The 18,706-nt window shown below is 34.7% G+C and overlaps 1 protein-coding gene across 1 annotated transcript in view; it reads left to right on the plus strand.

Moving 5' to 3' along the window:
• Window positions 1-18,674, plus strand: part of LOC126744713 (cardioacceleratory peptide receptor-like) — a 134,176-nt gene extending 115,502 nt beyond the window's left edge. The window contains exons 2-9 of the mRNA XM_050452250.1: window positions 6,329-6,464; window positions 7,086-7,189; window positions 7,245-7,338; window positions 7,391-7,486; window positions 11,627-11,821; window positions 11,875-11,964; window positions 12,066-12,246; window positions 17,908-18,674. Of these exons, the coding sequence (XP_050308207.1) occupies window positions 6,329-6,464; window positions 7,086-7,189; window positions 7,245-7,338; window positions 7,391-7,486; window positions 11,627-11,821; window positions 11,875-11,964; window positions 12,066-12,246; window positions 17,908-18,091 (1,080 nt within the window). The 3' untranslated portion in view covers window positions 18,092-18,674. The remainder of the gene's footprint in view (window positions 1-6,328; window positions 6,465-7,085; window positions 7,190-7,244; window positions 7,339-7,390; window positions 7,487-11,626; window positions 11,822-11,874; window positions 11,965-12,065; window positions 12,247-17,907) is intronic.
• Window positions 18,675-18,706: the final 32 nt, after the last annotated feature.

Below are 18,706 nucleotides of genomic sequence, written 5' to 3' on the forward strand. Positions count from 1 at the left end.
AAGGTGGCTGATCTCTGTTTATTTTATATCACGGTAAGTGTTCCTCTGAGCTGGCAGGCCTGATTCCACCCAGGGCTGTTCCGGCAAGAAGGACGCGTCTAGCAGTTGCGGCTCATCAACATCGAGTCCACCTGCCTACCCCAAGGACGTCGCTATATCGGGACTCATTCATCTGGAGAATATCTTCTTTGTGGAACGGGCTTCCACGTCACATATTTCCCGACGCATACAACCTACAGCGATTCAAGATAAATGCCCACAAATATCTTCGCGCAAGCACCACTCCAAGAGTGACATAGGACTTTCCTCTTGTTATATTCCTCTCTTCTGTCAGTTTGCGAATTTGTATACAAACTAAGTAGTTTTTTGTGACGTGTATATTTTGTTACAAAACCATGAGTAATTGGAGGTAAGTAAATAAAACAAATTAAAAGTAATTGGATGAAAATTATGTTAATTATAATTAAAAATACTTACTTTGGCGATATGCAATAATAAAAAAGAGATGCATACGTGTACGTTTTGCCGGTAGGGATATCTTTGGTGGCCTTTTTAAAGGACGCTACTAGTAATTTGAGCATCTAATAGGTATGCAGTATATATAATAAAAGAGTGATAATTATTTGTTTTTTGGAGGGTAATACTTTGTGTCTTTGTGAAATTATAGATATTTTTTATAAACTTGCATTTTTTTAAATTGTTACCCAATTATTAAAAAATGATATTGGTAACCAAAGATTGTATAATATGTATGTATATTTACTTATGTTTATTTTTTAATTTCAGCTATAAAAAACCACTCACTTTACATGAGCTTCTAATCGAGGCTGAGAATGCCTATATTGACGAAGATGATACGCCTGTAGAATTAGTGATTTTTCCACGCGAAACTGCAAACGAGTACCATACCGATGAAGATTCAGGTAAAGAGGACTTGGTAGATATAAATAATTTACCCGGAAGTCAACTTCGAGCACCTGTCGAAATCATGAATTCAAACAAAAGTTGTGAAAACTCCGATTCAGAGGCGGATTCTGACGAGGATGTTCCTCTCTCAGTACTTTGTGGCAAAACCAAATTTGTTTCAAATGTTACGAAAGCCCAAATGGAGATTTCGTAAACAAAAGGAACGATTTATGTATTGGGAGACTGCTAACGACTCTCATAATGAAAAACATTCATTGCTGCGATAATAATGTTCTCGATAAAAATGATAAATTTTCGAAAATGAAGCCTCTCTTCAATGCTTTAAATCAGCGTTTTATGTTATTTTCTCCAAACGAAGAAAATTACTGTATTGATGAGGCTATGGTCCCTTATTATGAGCGTTATCCAACCAAGCAGTTTATACGCGGAAAACCTATTCGCTGGGACTACAAATTTTGGGTGGGATCAACCAGACTAGGTTATGTAGCATAGTTTGAACCATATCAGGGTTCATTTATTCAGCAGCCTGCTCAATCCAATAAAGACTTGGAGTAGGCCCTGGTGTAATTTTACGATTTGCTGATACTCTATATATATCAAAAGTAAACTTAAATTTTCACTTTTACTTTGATAATTTTTTTACGAGCCTTCCATTATTAGACGTACTCACTCAGAGAGGTGTAAAAGCTACAGGTAAAAAAGTCTGAAAGGGGCAAATTTGAAAGCTCCTATGGTATGTCTAATGCTTCCAAAATATTTGTATGTATCTATAGCTAGTAATGCATAGGTATTCTCAGAAAGAAAAAAAGATAATATTAGTTGATCAAAAGCTATAATGCAAACATGGGCGGAGTTGATTGGTCTGATCAAAACATCGGACTATATAGAATCTCAATCCGAGGAAAGAGATGGTACTTTCCTCTCTTTTCTCACTGTATTGATATGGCTGTACAAAATGCATGGCAAATTCACTGACTCCAAGGGGGGAAAATGGATCAACTTACATTCCGAAGAGCAATTGCCACTAATTTCCTGGAAACATATAAGAGACCTTTAAAAAGGGGACACCCAAGATTATTATAATGCCCATGCCTACTCTCGATATGAGGGAATTGATCATCTAGTTATATATCAAGAGAAGCAAACAAAATGTGGCAATTGTCACAAGAAAGTGCAGTTTAGATGCGATAAATGTGACATCGGGCTGCATCCCAAGGATTGCTTTAAGGAATACCATACTGTATAACATAAGTAGTATAGAATATTTTGTCTTGATAAATGATTTAAAAAGTTTTAGTTGTATTATTAGTACCCCATATTACTAGCGACCTTTTAAAAAAACCCAAGTTTTTTAAAAAAAATTCTGGTTTAAAAAGATTGGATAAAATAAAAATGATTTAATTTGATTAGTAGGAACTATAATCAACCATTTTTGATAAAAATTTTAATTTTTTCTTTCCAAAAATTAATTCCGTAATGTCTGTGTTAAGCAGTGTTTCTCCGTATTAACACCACCCATCTCACAGATAGTCAACAAATCTCTAGACGCAGATTGTTTTCCAACCGTTTGAAAAAGAAGCTTTTTAAAACCAGTATTCCAAATATCGAGCAGTTAGTTTGTAATCAGTTAGAGATACCTAAATTACTTCTTAGTAAAGACGTTCTTGGTCTTTTCGAATTCTTATTAATCCGGACCCGGGTAGAAAAATGACAAATGAATTTGAAGACGTCGTTTTTTCGTACTTTTTGGTCTATATGACGAGTCATTTTGACGTCCTTAAGGGATGCACAAATGTCACATCTAAAATGACATCTCACGAGACGTCGCTGAGACGTACTCAACGAAGGTTGATAGACGTCTTAAACGGAATTGAAAAAGATGCCTGGAACACGTCAAATATTGATATAGGACGACGTTTAAAGACTATTTTAGGTCATTTAAAATAATCTTTGAGGAATTCTTGAATATAGGTATATAAAAATAATATATAAGTATATAAAAATAAAACGAACATCATTCAGTTAATTTTCTTAAGGAAACGTTCTGAAAGAACTGAAAAGGAAAGTCTGAATTTAGATTCTTTCGAAGCAAAAGAATTCTCGATAGACATGTTTTTTGTATCGAGTTGTCAACGCTATCATTGACTGTTCCCAATTGTTGATCCTGGGTAAGTTGAAGATACCCACTGACGTATAATGCTTGATCAGATAAATTCTTCTGACTCCAAGCTTTAAAGATTATTTAGTGATAACCATCTACTTACATGTTGTTTAAATGATTTGTACTGTGGCAACTTTTATGGCCTATATAATTTTAAATTTTTATTTGTATTGATTTTAATTAGTTTGTTTTAATTGTTTTAAGTTTTGGACTGTTATGAGCTGCTGAGGCAATTTTTACTAATATGTAGACTTATGGTGTGATGGCATGTTTTATCTGCTGTAGATCTTAATTTATATTTATCGTAAATAGTTTTCTGTAGATAAATAAACAATTAAAACTACTTAATATTGTATAGACTACGTTTAAATGATTCGAATAAAATAAACTTGTTGCTATATAACAATCGTAAAGCCATAAATCAATTTTTCAGTTTGCTGCCTGAATCTTGTATTAGTTTTGTATTATTCAAGTGTATATTAACATTATTTTTCATATTTTTTACTTTATTTATATTTACAAAAATCACAAGATTAATCTTAGATACCTTAGAAGTGAATTATGCAACTTGCATAAATCACTTATAGCTTTTAAATCTGTACTAATGCAGTATGTCAGCTTCCTTGAATTTTTCAGAGCCAAAACAGAAATAAAAATTGTGTATCGTCAGCAAACGGCTGAACCTTACAATACTTAAGTGATTTAACAAAAGAGGGCTCAAAACGGAACTCTGCGACACTCCAGATAATATTTCCACTTGTTCGGCTTAAGCATTATTTAGTCAAATAGTTTGATATCTACTTTTGAGGTAAATTGAAGAAGTTGACAAGACGTTGACGAAAAGCCGTAATATTTGAATTTGGAGATCAAGAGGGAATGATTTGACACTAAATCAGCTTTTGAAAAATCTAGGTGCATCAAAATACTGATTAATATTTTATCAGTTGTCCAAAATATTGGTCAGTGTTATTAAAATACCAAAGTATAGTCTAAAGCCACACTGCGTAATAGGTGAATTTTAATTTTCAACAAGAAAATTATACATTTGTAAATATAATACTTTTTCAAAAGTCTTGAACGATGCAGGTAAAATAGTAATTATTCGAAGGTCATTGAATGATGAAGGCTTATTAACTTTCAAGAGCGGCTTTCCAATAGAGATTTTCTATTGGTCAAAATAGTTGACCTCTATACAGCAATTAATAATGTCACATATATATTTGCATGATAGATGAAATTGGGCAGTCTGTTGCACTGCTTTTTATGTTGTTTTTGTTTAAAATGTTTGATTTACTCTTGGAAGCTAAAAAGAAAAAAGTTTAAGTTATCTTGAAATTTATTATTACTATAATAATTAACTTTATCAGAGCAAGGTGTTCCTGAAATTGTGTATTGGGCGTCTATCGACTCTGAGGGGATTAAGGTGCTTGGCAACGTTATTTAATGTAATAAAATTTATATTTTGGCAATTAGTGATTTTAGAATTAACTCAATATCTACAGATTTTTTTCTTGCCGCTTAAACTGAATCAGATGTCTGAAATAAGATGGGTAGATTTAAAATAAAACTTAATCGAATAACCTTCAAATGCCTAGAAGAGGCTCGCATTTAAATTTCGCCTCCAATCACTGAAACTGACATTAGTGACAGGATTGAAAAGAATATTTTGACAATAAAAATTGAAATTTGTCGCTATTACCAGATCCTCATGCACCCGTGCAGCTGGCATTCAATAATTTTACATGGTATTTTGAATAAAATCTCAATAAACAGTGCAATAAAATATAATTGGCCAATACCAGGTTACTAGAAAATGATATTAACGCTCCACTGCCAATATAATTATGCGATAGCCTGAATTAAATTATTATTTACCGCTTTGACATATTTCGAATTATGTTAATTAAAATGGATAAAGGCACGAACCAGGGGCACTTCATTAAAATATTTTTAATTAAACTTTTACGGTTAAAATGCGAAAATTGCCATAAAGCCCGAGTACCTGATAAATATAAAGTAAACGTAAGTTTGCCTTAATTTCAATAACAAACATCTGCGAGTTTGAAGATTTGATTGTTTTCGTCTTATTCCCCAGAAATTCCCAAATTCTATTAACGTTTTACAAAAGGGAATTTAGTACAGTGTCTGTGCCAGGGTAGACAGCTAAATGTTTGTATTTGAAATGTTAATGTTCCATCCTGACAGCGTTAAAGAGAATTAACTCTAAACGTATTTCATCTAGGCTAAAGATAGAATTCGTGTTTTAACCGGTAAAAAGATCTGAGAAAGGGAATAAATGAGCCACACCAAGATGATTAATCCTTCAATTACTTGGAAAAGTGCCTAGATTTGCCTGAACGAAGTTTATCGAAATACTCAAAAGTTTATTATAGGCGATCGAAGTTGCGTTTATCAAAAATTAAAATTCCAGCTTTTATAGCAACTATTAGGTTAGGTTCGTATTAATATTTCCCGCGATATATTCAAATTTCGTACCGAGTGTGACCACGCCTTCTGTCAAAAAGTAGAATAAGCATTTTGTATTTAAATTTTGTAATTTTGGAAATAAACGATATAGAGTGAGAGACAGAGTGACAGAGTTAATGTCACTCTGTCTCTTCAAACTTAGTGATATAAGTATATTGTGTAAACTGAATACGATGCTGTCAAAGTTATAGTCAAATTGAGGTTGAGAATTATTTATATTTCCTTACTGTTGCTCAGTAGATTTCACGAAAAACTCTTTTTCCATTCCTTGGGCTCAACCGAAGTGACCTTGTACCTTTTCAATCTCTTCTTTATAACAATTGAGAATTGCTCCTTTTTAGAATTAGCCCTATTTTCTGTACAAGCATTCTTGTAGATATTTTTAGCGTTGATTCCTAGGTTGATGTACGATGGGGATACCAACGGTGTAAATGGTATGAATGTCTGTAAACCTGAAGTTCTTTGAGTCTGCAAGTAAAAGTCTCCCCCTTCACGATTCTGGTACCAATTGAGATTCTGTAACATGTGAAAGCTTTCAGTCTATCCTTGGTTGAGCCAACGTTGCATTCATTAAAGGTCACGATATCCAATTGGTGCATTTAGTAACACAATAATAACTAATATAAACTTTAACGCCATAACAAGAACAAAAAAAAAAGAACACTCTGTCACTCTATTATTAAATAGAGCTCTATTATTAAATGCGATAGATGAACATTCTGTACTAATATATGGTTTTTTCTCCGGTTTCAGGTGGAACATTTTACAGTCCTGTGGATCCTGTTCGTAGTGATCGTGATCGGCAACAGTGGCGTCCTGTATTCGCACTTCATCGGGCGACCGAGGAAGAGCCGAATGAAATTTTTTATCGCTCATCTGGCTTTTGCAGGTAAAAAAAAAATAAAACTTTCTAATCTATTTACCGAACGGAAAATTGTCCATTAATATACTTGGAAAAAACACGTATTATCAGCCCTTACTTTATCTACTGCGTTTCCCTTTGATAATATGTCGCTCTCTCTCTCTCTCTCTCTATGTGTGGCTATACAAAAATCATCAGAATAAAGGGACTTATTTATCCGAAACTGCCCTTTGTTAAGCCATAAAAGGCTTTCTTTACTGACCTTAAAATGACCTCGAAAGTAACTTGATAAGGGTTTTTTTGTTTCTCGGTTAAATACTCGTCCTGAGGGATATTTTTCTTTGATCATTTAAACGTAAATAGAAAATGAATGAGCAAAAAACGTCTAAAGCTCCCATTAGCTTTGTGTAAAGGCATCTATACCAACTCTAGCAATGACTAGTGGTGATATGATCCGTATTCAATACCTAGATGAATCAAAACTTTTTCTTTAATATAATATATTCATAAAAATGTAGGTGAAAAATACCTAAATGTTCAATAATAGTCACGAAAAAGTTTAGAACTGCTAAGCGGATTGCCTATAAATGATCCATCGACAAACACTATAGGCAATCCTTATCACATTAAAAAATCATTTTTTTATAGATTTAACGGTGGGTCTGATAAGCGTCCTCACGGACATAGTGTGGCGGATGACGGTGTCATGGTACGCCGGCGACACCTGGTGCCGATTTATTAAGTTTTCGCAGGTAATTAAAAAAATTAAGAATTATGAAGGTTAGAATATCGTTTTGGCTTTTTTAGGGTCTGGTAACATACGCTTCCACTTACGTTTTGGTCTCTTTAAGTATCGACAGGTATGACGCCATCAGGCACCCCATGAAGTTCTCTGGCAGCTGTACGTATTTTGCCAACTCAAATTTCTATTATATTATTGGGGATATTTTTAGGGAGAAGAGCGAGAATTCTGATTATATTCGCTTGGGCCATTAGCGCCCTATTTTCACTCCCCATGCTGTTTTTATATAAAGAGAAGATCATACAAGGTAAGTAAATCTATAGGAGGTAAGGCGGCAAACAAACAAACTCACTCAAGTGGAGGCATGATTCAAGTTCGGATTATTGTCGATTTGATCTACTTAGGAGTAGCCTTGCCAAAAAATACCTGGATATTCATAATATCGGATATCGGAATATTAGGATCCAATTTAATATATTAGCTAATGTTAAAACACCTAGATCTTAGGCATTAGGATATTTAAGCATTAAAAATATCATTATCATAGTAAAAAATATCGAATCAATTAATATTTATTGTTATATGATTTTTACAACGTACCATAAAATGGGGTGAATAGAAACAGTTTCGGACCTTTCCTACTCTGTTGCTAACATGGTAGTCACCTTTTTGACAGCAAAACATAAGGAATCTACAGGTCTCGAATTTAAATAGAGGTTTTTCCACAAAAAAATAAATAAAAACGCTCTTTTTCTATTCACCCTTAATGTGCGGTGAATAGAAACACCCATTTCAATTGGTCAAATTTGCTATTCTACCCACACGAGGGCGAATAGGAGCACCTGAAAAAAAAATTTAAATTGATAAAAAAATATAAATACACAAAAAAAAACTGACATAAACACCAATTTTACAAAAAAAAACATTTATTTCTTTAGAAATGTAACAAGTTTAAATCAAGTAGATGCTTCTATCTCGTCATGAAATGGGAAAACCTCTCTAACAACCTGGCTAAAATGAAAGGTGGAAACATCCGGAACTTCTGGAAATCGATAAATATATCCTGACGAGTGTTTGGTGGGGCGACTTCTTAAGAAAGTGGCTTCAATGTCATTTTCTGTAATATTAATGACTTGTCCGATAAAATATTTATTTCTTTGTCTATTTCGATATTTTGTTGGAAAACACTAGAAGCCAAGTTCCTTCTTCTATAGAAATAGGAGAAACACATCGGAACAATTTACTCTCAAAGCAGACTGATGCTGATGAATTATTTGTATCCAACTTATTCTCGGACTTATCGGTGAAACTTGGTAGTGAAGTGTCCATTTCTGAGTCTGCATCTGAAGAATGATCTTGAGCTTTTGCCATTATTGGCATGAAATTACTAAGGGGTAAATTTATTTCCGGGTCTGAATCTTCATCTAATGTTTCCATACGTCTTTCCAAATCATTATCCTCTTGATCGTCTTTATCCAACGTGCTTTCAAAATCTGCACTTGTAAAGCTTTTACCAGCAGGAACTTGAATTTTACGACGTCGACTCTTCACATTTTGAACATCGCCATATCTCATTGTTCTTAGAAGGTTTACCAAAGAGTTATTAAGTTCTTCTTCAATGTTCTGATTCTCATCATTTGTCTCGTCAAGATTTTGCTGCGGAAAGCGTCCCAAGACTTGATCCCTATCTAGTGGAAAAATTCCACACTTTCTAAACCCAGATTGTATGTTTTTTCCGGCATTAGGATCAATAGCCTTTGACAAGTCATTTAGCAAGAAAGGGAATCTGTCGTTTAGAACCGTGCAATGCTTTGAACCAGCCCCCATTTTCCATTTTTCAAGAATCTGTCGCCAAGCTGTTTTAAGAAGCCGGAAAAAATGCCACGTCCAGAGGCTGGGTCAGATGAGTAGAGTTAGGCGGGAGGAAGATAAATTAAATATTATTTTCTTCGCAAAGAGATACCGTACTTGCAGAAAAATGTGAACTCAGATTGTCGCCAATTAAATACTTCTTTCCTGGTAGATCTTTTACTGCAAGTATGACAGTTCTCTCTACCCAATCTGAGAAGGAAATCGCATTAAAGCAACCTGATGGACTTTGATTAAATCTGACGTGCTTTGGTCCTCCAACTGTCCAAGATGTATACAAATTTTTAGCTTTGTAAACCACGTATGGTGGGAACAATTTTCCATCAGCTGAAGCAGCGTACAAAATAGAAACGGCTGACTTATTGCAAATACGTTCTGGATAGCGACAGCCCCTTTTCGAGATTACTTTCTTTCCACCCGGATCGTCAGTTAAAATTGTTTCGTCGTAATTTATTATGTTTGATGGCGGTACATTTTTCAACTCTGTGGCTAAATTACCAAAGTAAGCATTGGGAGAAACAGCAGCTCTTGAGCGCTTGATGTTTTGGCAAATCTTAATTCCTTTTTGTGACGTTTTAAAAAAGAATAGACAAAGTCTCTGCCAGGGATATTATCTTTAAATCTCGTTATTCTTTTACCTCTACTGTACAGGTAATTTTTTATCATCATCCTGACGTCCAAATGGTCAAGTGGATACCCCCAATCGGAACAAACTATTAGTTGATGGACTAAAATATCTTCTTCTTGTTTGGTTAGGGCTGTTTGTCCTCCATGATGCTTTAGATTTCGGTTTTTGTGGTGCCGATAAAGCACAGAATAATGAATGTTGTATGTTTCGTGAGCCACTCTATAACTCATCCCGTTGTCAATTGAAGCAAGGGCTATTTTTAGAGTTTTTTTATCAATTTTCTTATATGTTTTACCTTGAGGGTCTGGTTTATAAACGCGAGGCATTTTCTGCAAAAAAAAAACAAATATGGGGTGGATCGAAACAGCAGGTGAATAGAAACAGCGTGTTTCTATTCACCTCAAAATTACTTAAAAGTAACGTTATGTATTATATTACATCATAGCAAAAATAATAAGCAAGACAAGCAATTTCTGAAATAGGCAACGTAAACCAGACACCTTACAGCTACTTTAACCAAAAACTCAATGTCTTTCTTACCTGCTTTTAGCTAACCATTATGAATAAAGTTTTGCTAGTGATGAAAAAAGCACATTGGTGTTCACTCCGACGGGTGGTTGGTACTGCAATCAGGGCTGCCAACATAAAATATCTTTGGCCTGTTAAAGTAGTTATGGCGACATCTGTTGACCTTTTGAGAACAAATTTAAAGCGTTGGGAGGTTTAATTTCCATGTTGATTTTTTTTAAAAGAAGTTTCCCGTCTTTGTTGCTATTCGTCCAGCAGTTTTTATTCACCGCATTTCACGGTACAAATATAAATAGAAAAAAATATCTTCAAGCTGTAGTTAAGTTTAAAGTGAGGTTACGCTATTTTTTTTGCCCTTGCCACGTCTCGCCCTTTATATAATTTAATGCGCAGCTACTAAACTATTTAAACGTAATTGGTCGTACGTTGAGTTTTAAAATTTTCATTGTGACCACCTTCGAGTTTCGATCCCTATTGCTTAAAACATAAAACCTTAAACTTAATTTTTAAATCATACATTTTTGATTGAGCCTTAACACGCACAAAAGCCGAACACATTTTTTGCTTGACACACGTCATTGTTATGCTCAATCTCGCGACAGTAACAGGCACAAAGGAATTATTAAACCGCTACAATTTGAATCAATTTTAATCCTTGATTTGTGGTTTAATTTACCAACACATTCGGTTTCAAGCAACCCCCTTCTGATATTTGTTCGAGGGTTCTCTCATTTATTGGTAAAAAATTACGATGGAATATAATGAAATACGAGGGTGCCTAATTGTATTTACTGCCTACCTTGATTTTTATGTAAATCTCCACAGTCTGGGTTACGCTCGAACGCTTCCGATTGGGGTTGATCCGAAAAACCCAATTGAGATTAGCGATGGCAAAAAAAAAAGTTTAAACGGAGGCGCACAGTAACGATGTATTTCATATTTTAGCATCGTATTCAATATTTGTAGCTGCATGACAGGTTTTCAATAAAGCTTGCAATTTGCATCCAATTACCCTTTGACGAACCTCTTCAAAGCTAGTTTTCCATGAATCCTTCAACCTTAAAGAATTACTTTGATGCTGTACGAAGAGGCTAGAGTAGCTATTTAATTGTGACTTTATTAAAATTCATTTGTATACAGGGTGTTTTTTAATATTGCGACAAAAATCAGGAGTTTATTTGTCGGACAAAATAAAGCGACACAACATATGTCCAAACATCTTAGATTTTACATCACAGGGTGGTAAAAGAAAAACTGAAAAAAGAGTCAACTATTAATTTTATAATCAACTATTAATTTTAATACGTCCCTGAATTTTGTCGCAATATTAAAAAAAACACCTTATGCAAGAGACTGAGAAAATTTTTGTCCTTACCTTACTCTTTCCCTTATAATGTAGCTTAAAAAAAAACACGATTTTAGACCATCCGCAATGCTGGCTCGAGTTCAATCAGCAATGGAAATGGCAAGTTTACATGGTCCTTATATCCTTATCTCTATTTGTCATACCGGCCATCATTATTACTACTTGTTATGCCATTATGATTAAAACCATTTGGACGAAGAGTGAGGTACAGTTTCCCAGGAGGCGCAAGGGCAGCTTTCACGAGAGAATAGGTAATATCAGTGATTTAATCCAAAATTGTCTCCTTACAATAATTTATTTGTAGGTTCCGATGGGGATAGGAGAGCTTCCTCCAGAGGACTGATACCCAGAGCCAAAGTTAAAACTATCAAAATTACTTTAGTGATTGTGACAGGTAAATAATATTCGACTTTTTGCACCATGTAGCAATAGCGCTCAGATGTCTGACAAGTATTGCTATACTTAGACAAGACACTAAGTTAACTGATTTTTCAGTTTTTATCCTCTGCTGGAGTCCCTACATAATATTCGATCTTCTCCAAGTGTTCGGTTACATCCCGGACACACAGAAATACACCGCAATCGCGTCCTTCATCCAGAGTCTGGCGCCACTGAATTCCGCTGCTAATCCGATTATTTATGGCATTTTTTCCACGCACATTTGCAAATTTTTGGGGTAAGCTAAAAAACAAAAAAAAAATTTATCGAATTCGGTCCTAGATTTAATATGCATTGTTATTATAGGTTTGTTCTCACAGCAGTAATAAACAAGTTTTAGACAAATAAACATGCGCAATAGAGTGAAATGCGTTCGCACAGAAACTTCTGATCGGTTTCAAATCAAAAGTTTCATGTTCTTACAGAAATTTCTGATCGTTATCTGATAGTCAGACTTGTTTTCGGATTTATTTCAAGCAAAGTGTCAGAGAATTCGTGTAGCTAGTCAACGCCGATCTTCTGAATAACCTCTAAATTGTTGTTTGTGTTTTGTCGTTTTGTGTAGTCCCTGATGTTCGTTTTGAAAAATTGTATTTTAAATTGTTGGATTAGTCTAAAAATACACATCAGGGAAATGAGTGTTTTTGAATCGTCGGAAGAATCTGATCAGAATTTTGTTGATTCCGACACAGACTTTTAAGGAAGATTTACTTGAAGAACGGATAAGGCCCAAGAGCAAAACTATTTTGATGAAATTGTCTCCCCATTAAATAGAATAGAATTTCTCGATCATTTTAGAATAAACCCTAAAGTAGCAAATAATTACACAATTTTAAATTCTATTAATAATATACAGCTATTTTAAGCCGTATTTGATGTTCGCACAGATGGTTTCAAATCCATCAGAAGTTGTAATATTATACGCATGCGCATCAAGAATGGTTTGGAAACAGTTTAAAACTGGTAGGAAATTTTCAGTGAGAACAAACCTTACATGTCAAACTGAATGACAACTAACGTTTAAGCGGAAAACACACATAGCGATCCGATTTAGCAAACGTAAACGAATACATCAGCACATACATGCTGCGAGCTGTTCGCGTTTGTGCAGCGACCGATCGCAGTGTCCAACGCGATACAAGATCATTCGCGATCAAACGCAACAGGTTACGTTAATCGCAGGTCGCACTGAGTTGAGGTTAGATAAAATGACTGATTTTACGGAATTATTGATTGAAAATGTAAAAACGTATTAGGTTTTATTTGATTTATCCCATCCAGATTACAAAAATGTGCGTATAAAGAACAAAATATGGGACGAAATCGTAAAGAATATGGGATTAAAACACACAGGTAAGCATTTTGTTTATTATATAATTAGTTAGTTTAATCAAATTATTATAAAGTACTAAAATAAGTAACAAATTTCTCACGTATGTCAAATTTACTGCTCTTGCTTCCATCAACCGGCAAGCTGTTAACTAAAACTAGGGGTCTATCATTATTCTCTTGTAAGTATACAAACTGTTGATCAACATTTTTAATTCGTAGAAGGTTGTGTAATACGCAAGCTACTTTGACCAGTTTTTTAGCTGTATCTCCTTTAACTTCTAATGGCCTAAAAAACAGTCTCCATTTGTGTGCTAATATGCCAAATGCATTTTTGACAACCCGAGGTGCTCTACACAAGCGATAATTAAATGTTTCTTTATTTCGATCAAATCGGGATTATCAGTATGGAAATGGTCTCATTAAATAAGTACTTAATGTAAAAGCTTCATCGCCTATTAAAACACACGGAATTTCATCATGATCTTCATCTGTAGTGTCGATACTTGAAATATACCTCCGTCACTGTTTTTACCATATTACTGTTATATACTGTTGTACAATACTGTTGTATTTTCCTCCTGAAAATGGACATTGAGGTCCACAAAAGTGTCACATATTACCATCAACGATTTCGCAGTAATCATAAACTATTCACCGTTTCTGCAACTTTTTTTTCTGTAGGTATTATTAAAACATATTTTTTTATTTAGGTAACGATTTAAAAAAATGCTGGAAAAACCTAAGATATTGTTACTCAAAATATCTCCTCACCGAAAAGACAAAAACTGGACAAGCTGCTAAATCTATCTGCCGCTACAAAACCTGGCCTTGGGCGCAACAGATGGAAGTTTTCAGACCTTTTTTACAATTTGCTCAGACTGATACTAATGTAACCGACGAAACAGAAATTCATGAGTTTGCAAGCGAAGAATGCGAAGAACGTAGTGATACAAACGAAGATTTACAAAGTGAAAGTATACTAAGAAGTGAAGCTAATCATCGACAAATATCAAAAAATTCATTTAAACGAAATCAAGAAAAAGACTCGACATCCAACCCACAAGCTTCATCTGTTAATAAAGTTATCAAAATCCTAGATGAGAGACACATTGCAAATCAGAAAACTAACATTACAGATGAAATTGATATAAAATTTCAAGGGTACGCAGCAAGTGTAAAAAAGTTGTCGACGGAAGGACAGATAATGGTCAAATACAAAGTTGCCAAAATAATAATGGAACAAGAATTAAGTGAAATCCGGATACAAAGACAAAACCAACCCTCTTTTAATTCCATGGAAGTATCAAACATGCCAAACTCCCCCCCACCCCCCCCCCCACACCGTTCATATTTGACAAACAGTTGTACTGCTCAGGAAGTCTCTGAAGAAAGTTCTACAACAACCTGGAATGAGGAATCCTGTACGAACAATATTGACTAATTAATTATTAAGTATTTTTTATTACTATGTAATCTAGCTGTTGTAAAACACTTTAATAAAGAATAAGAATAAAATATAAATGCTTATTCAATTACCTTAATGTAACTGCTAGCCGTTCTGTTGGTCCAATAGGTTCCCTAAATGTAGTTCGATCTCTAGTAATATCTTTTCTAATAAAATCTAGTATTTCATCAAAACTATTAAAATTCATTATGAAATACGTATAGAACCGATTTTCATCCTTACGGAGTTCAGGATATAGGTTATGAAATATTTCTTCTTCGTTCAGCTTTTTATTTATAACATGTAACCAAATATCCCTTCTCTTTCTTCTATAATTTAAATTATATTATTTAGCGTGTGACGTCTATTTTAAACGGTTATAAAATATGCACTATGTACGCACGCTATGTACTTACTTTCTTGTTTCATTAGTACAATTTTCTTCCTCTAATAATACAGCAAGAATGAGTGCCTCTTCCTCTAAACTACACATTTTTCACTTTTGGTATAAACTGGATCGCAATCGCAATATGTCTGTTCACTTACACCAGCGATCACGATTTGCATCGCTATCGCTATCGCGATCGCCTATGTGTGTTCTCCGCTTTAACCGATTGTGGTTGTCCCTGGCTCTAGGACATAAATACCAGAAACGGACTTATAATATTTATAATTTATTTTATTACGGTCTCAAATTAATTAAATGGAAATAAAAGACTTAAATGTTCTAAGTACAGGGTCCTAATTTTAACGTAAACTGTCAGATATCAATGTATTGGAGCTTTTCTTGATCTAGGGAAAGCGTTTGACACTATCATATTCTTCTTGACAAATTAGAAAAAATTGGTGTACGTGGAATGGTACTGAAACTTTTTCAGTCTTACCTAGGAAATAGAACTCAAAGCGTTAAAATTAACAATTCAATGAGCCCATACAAGTCGGTCGAATATGGTGTTCCACGGGGGACGATGCTTGGCCCTGTACTATTTACAATTTGTGTAAATGGTTTATTTGGGATAATTAAAGAGGAGCAGGGACAGCTGGTATATTTTGCTGATGACACAGCACTGATTGTAACAGGCAAGACTTGGCTTCAAGCAAAAATTAATGCTGAAACTACACTTAAACATATAAAAGCCTGGTTTGATCAGCATTGCTTAACACTCAATGCCAGAAAGTTAGTTTTCCTGAACTTTTCAGTTGGCAAGACTAATTCATCCCAAGTCACAAAGTTAAAAGTTCATCAGTATGAATGCCAAGATATTGCTCAGTGCCAATGCCAACTTGAAAAAAAACCTTGGAGTGATACTGGGCTCTAACCTAAAATGGCAGGCACATGTTCAGTATTTTTCAAACAAAATCAGGAAATTAATTTACAAATTCTGTCAGTTGCGCAAGTTTATGAAGTTAAAAACTGTAAAAATGGTGTATTCTGCTACTGTTGAGTCTATACTTAACTATAGCATCTTGGCATGAAGGTCTTCTTGTCAATATGTATTAGAGCCATTGATTATTACAAATTCAAAAATTCAAAAATTCAGATTCAAAAATACTTACTACAGATCATTCATAATAAATATAAGATGTACTCATCAATTCAATTATTTAAATATGCAGAAGTGTTAACAGTAAACCAGATTTATATTAAGTCTACAGTTAGGTTTATCTCAAAAACAAAAATAAATCTAAACTTTAATAATCATGGACTCTCAACACGGCAGGTAAACATGGCAGTAGTCCCAAATGCGAGCTTCGGGCATGTGACCCCCACGGCTGGCGCGTACGTGGCGTAATCTAGAGGTCCAATTTTCACACACTCTTTCCAGTACTGCAGGCTGTATTTCGGCAATCACGCGTCGTATGTTGGCTTCCTGCAAGCTAAGTGCTCAAGTGTTTCGGGTTTATCAGCGTAGACATGCGACATAACATAGCCCCAAAGAAAATAATCTAATGGCGTCAAGTCGCACGAACGAGCTGGCCAGTTTACAGGTCCATTCCTTGAAATTATTCGTTGCTCGAATATCTCTTGCAGTAAATTAATTGTTTGGCGCGCTGTATGGCACATGGCACCGACTTGTTGAAACCACATTTCTGTAACGCCTGCAATGTTTCTGTATCGCTGCCACATGTTTCTGTATCGCTCACCGTTTACTTTAACGTTCTGACCATCAGCATTTCTGAAGACATATGGACCAATGATTCCATCGGCCCATAAAGCGCACCAAACGGTTAGTTTTTCTGGATGTAACGGTTTTTCGCCAATAGCTCGTGGATTCTCATCCCCCCAAATTCGGCAATTCTGCTTGTTTACATAGCCATTTAACCAAAAGTGTGCTTCATCACTGAACAAAATGTTCATATGAAATCGTAGATCAACAGCAATCTTCCCTTCCGCCCATTCAGCTAATGTATAAGCGCAAAAGATGATCCTGGGGTTTCAACTCCTGGACAAGTTGAATTTTATATGCTCGCAATCCGAGATCTTTGCGCAAAATTTTCCATAAAGTGGATGGACATAAGTTCACTTGTTGAGAACGACGACGAATTGACACATTTGGATCATTATCAACACTATGCTGCACAGCAGCTATCGCTTGTTGCGTGCGCACTGTACGGCGTCTTACGGTATGCGTATTGTCGACTAGAGTAAAAGTATTCCGAAAACAATCAACAGCTTCTCGAATAAATCTCTCTGAAGGACGATTATGAGCACCATAAAACTCACGTAATGCCCGATGTGTTTCTCGAATAGAACCATGTCTTTCAAAATAAATTTGAACAATTTGGTAACGTTGCTCCGGCGTGAGTCTGTTCATGATGAATTGCCAAACCAAACTAATCTAAAAATAACCTAGAACTATAAAAAACAGCCAAATGAAAGTTCTCCGCCTCTAAAAAAAAAACCCTTTATTTGTAACTTATTTTATTATGATCTATAAGTAAACTAATTGAAAATGAAACACTCAAAAGTTCTAAGAACACAGTCGAATGCGATCCTAATTTAAATGGCAGATATCAAAGTGACAACTGACGTTTAATGTAAGGTTAGTCGATGCTCACTTGACTTACGACCGTTGACATAAAAACTACGCCCGGATTCAGTTAAAAATTTTTTTGTTATAGGAAAATCGCTCCATTTAAATGGTGTAAGATCCAAAAACGTCGAAAACCCAGAAATTCTACCACCAAGAGCAGCACCATATCGGAAGTGCTCACCAACACCACAAAAAGAAGATCCGACATGGTCACATCCATAAATAAGGCGCATACGGCCATCGTGGTCGCATTAGTACATGAAAAGACTTAAGTCAGTTTAGCACTAAGTGTCAAGTAGGTATAATATCTGTGATATCTATAAGTATTTCAATTACATTTTACGCTCCTATCTATATGTTATAGCAGTATAATATGATAAAATGGCGACGAATATGACGTTAAATAAAAGCTCCGCCATTTTGAATTCATTAACTATTCTGTAAAGTTCCTGAGGAAAAGATCACATACAAGGTATTAAACTAAAAAAGAAACAATAATCTTGCGTATTATAAAGACTGATTTTTAAAAAAATGCAGCTTTACCTTTAACATTATGCAGGGTGTCTCAATATTTAAGCTCAACTATCATAATATCAACAAGTCATTAATAAAAATAGAAAATAATTCCTAGTCCGGCCCGGGGTAGCAACAAATTCGGCTAATGGGAGGCTTGGTAAATTGCCGATAGAAGAATTAAATTTGTACAAAGTAGTAGAGTATACGTACATGATGTAAAAATACATATATAATATTTAACTGATTATGTATTACGTACTTATAATGAATGTTTAGTATTTATTGAAATAAATGTGTATATTTATGTTTTATTGCAGTATTATATGAGAGTATGTAATATTATGGCGTTTCTTTTATCCTAACTTAACTTA

The sequence above is a fragment of the Anthonomus grandis genome, chromosome 1 (assembly GCF_022605725.1).
Source record: "Anthonomus grandis grandis chromosome 1, icAntGran1.3, whole genome shotgun sequence".
Classification (NCBI taxonomy): domain Eukaryota; kingdom Metazoa; phylum Arthropoda; class Insecta; order Coleoptera; family Curculionidae; genus Anthonomus; species Anthonomus grandis.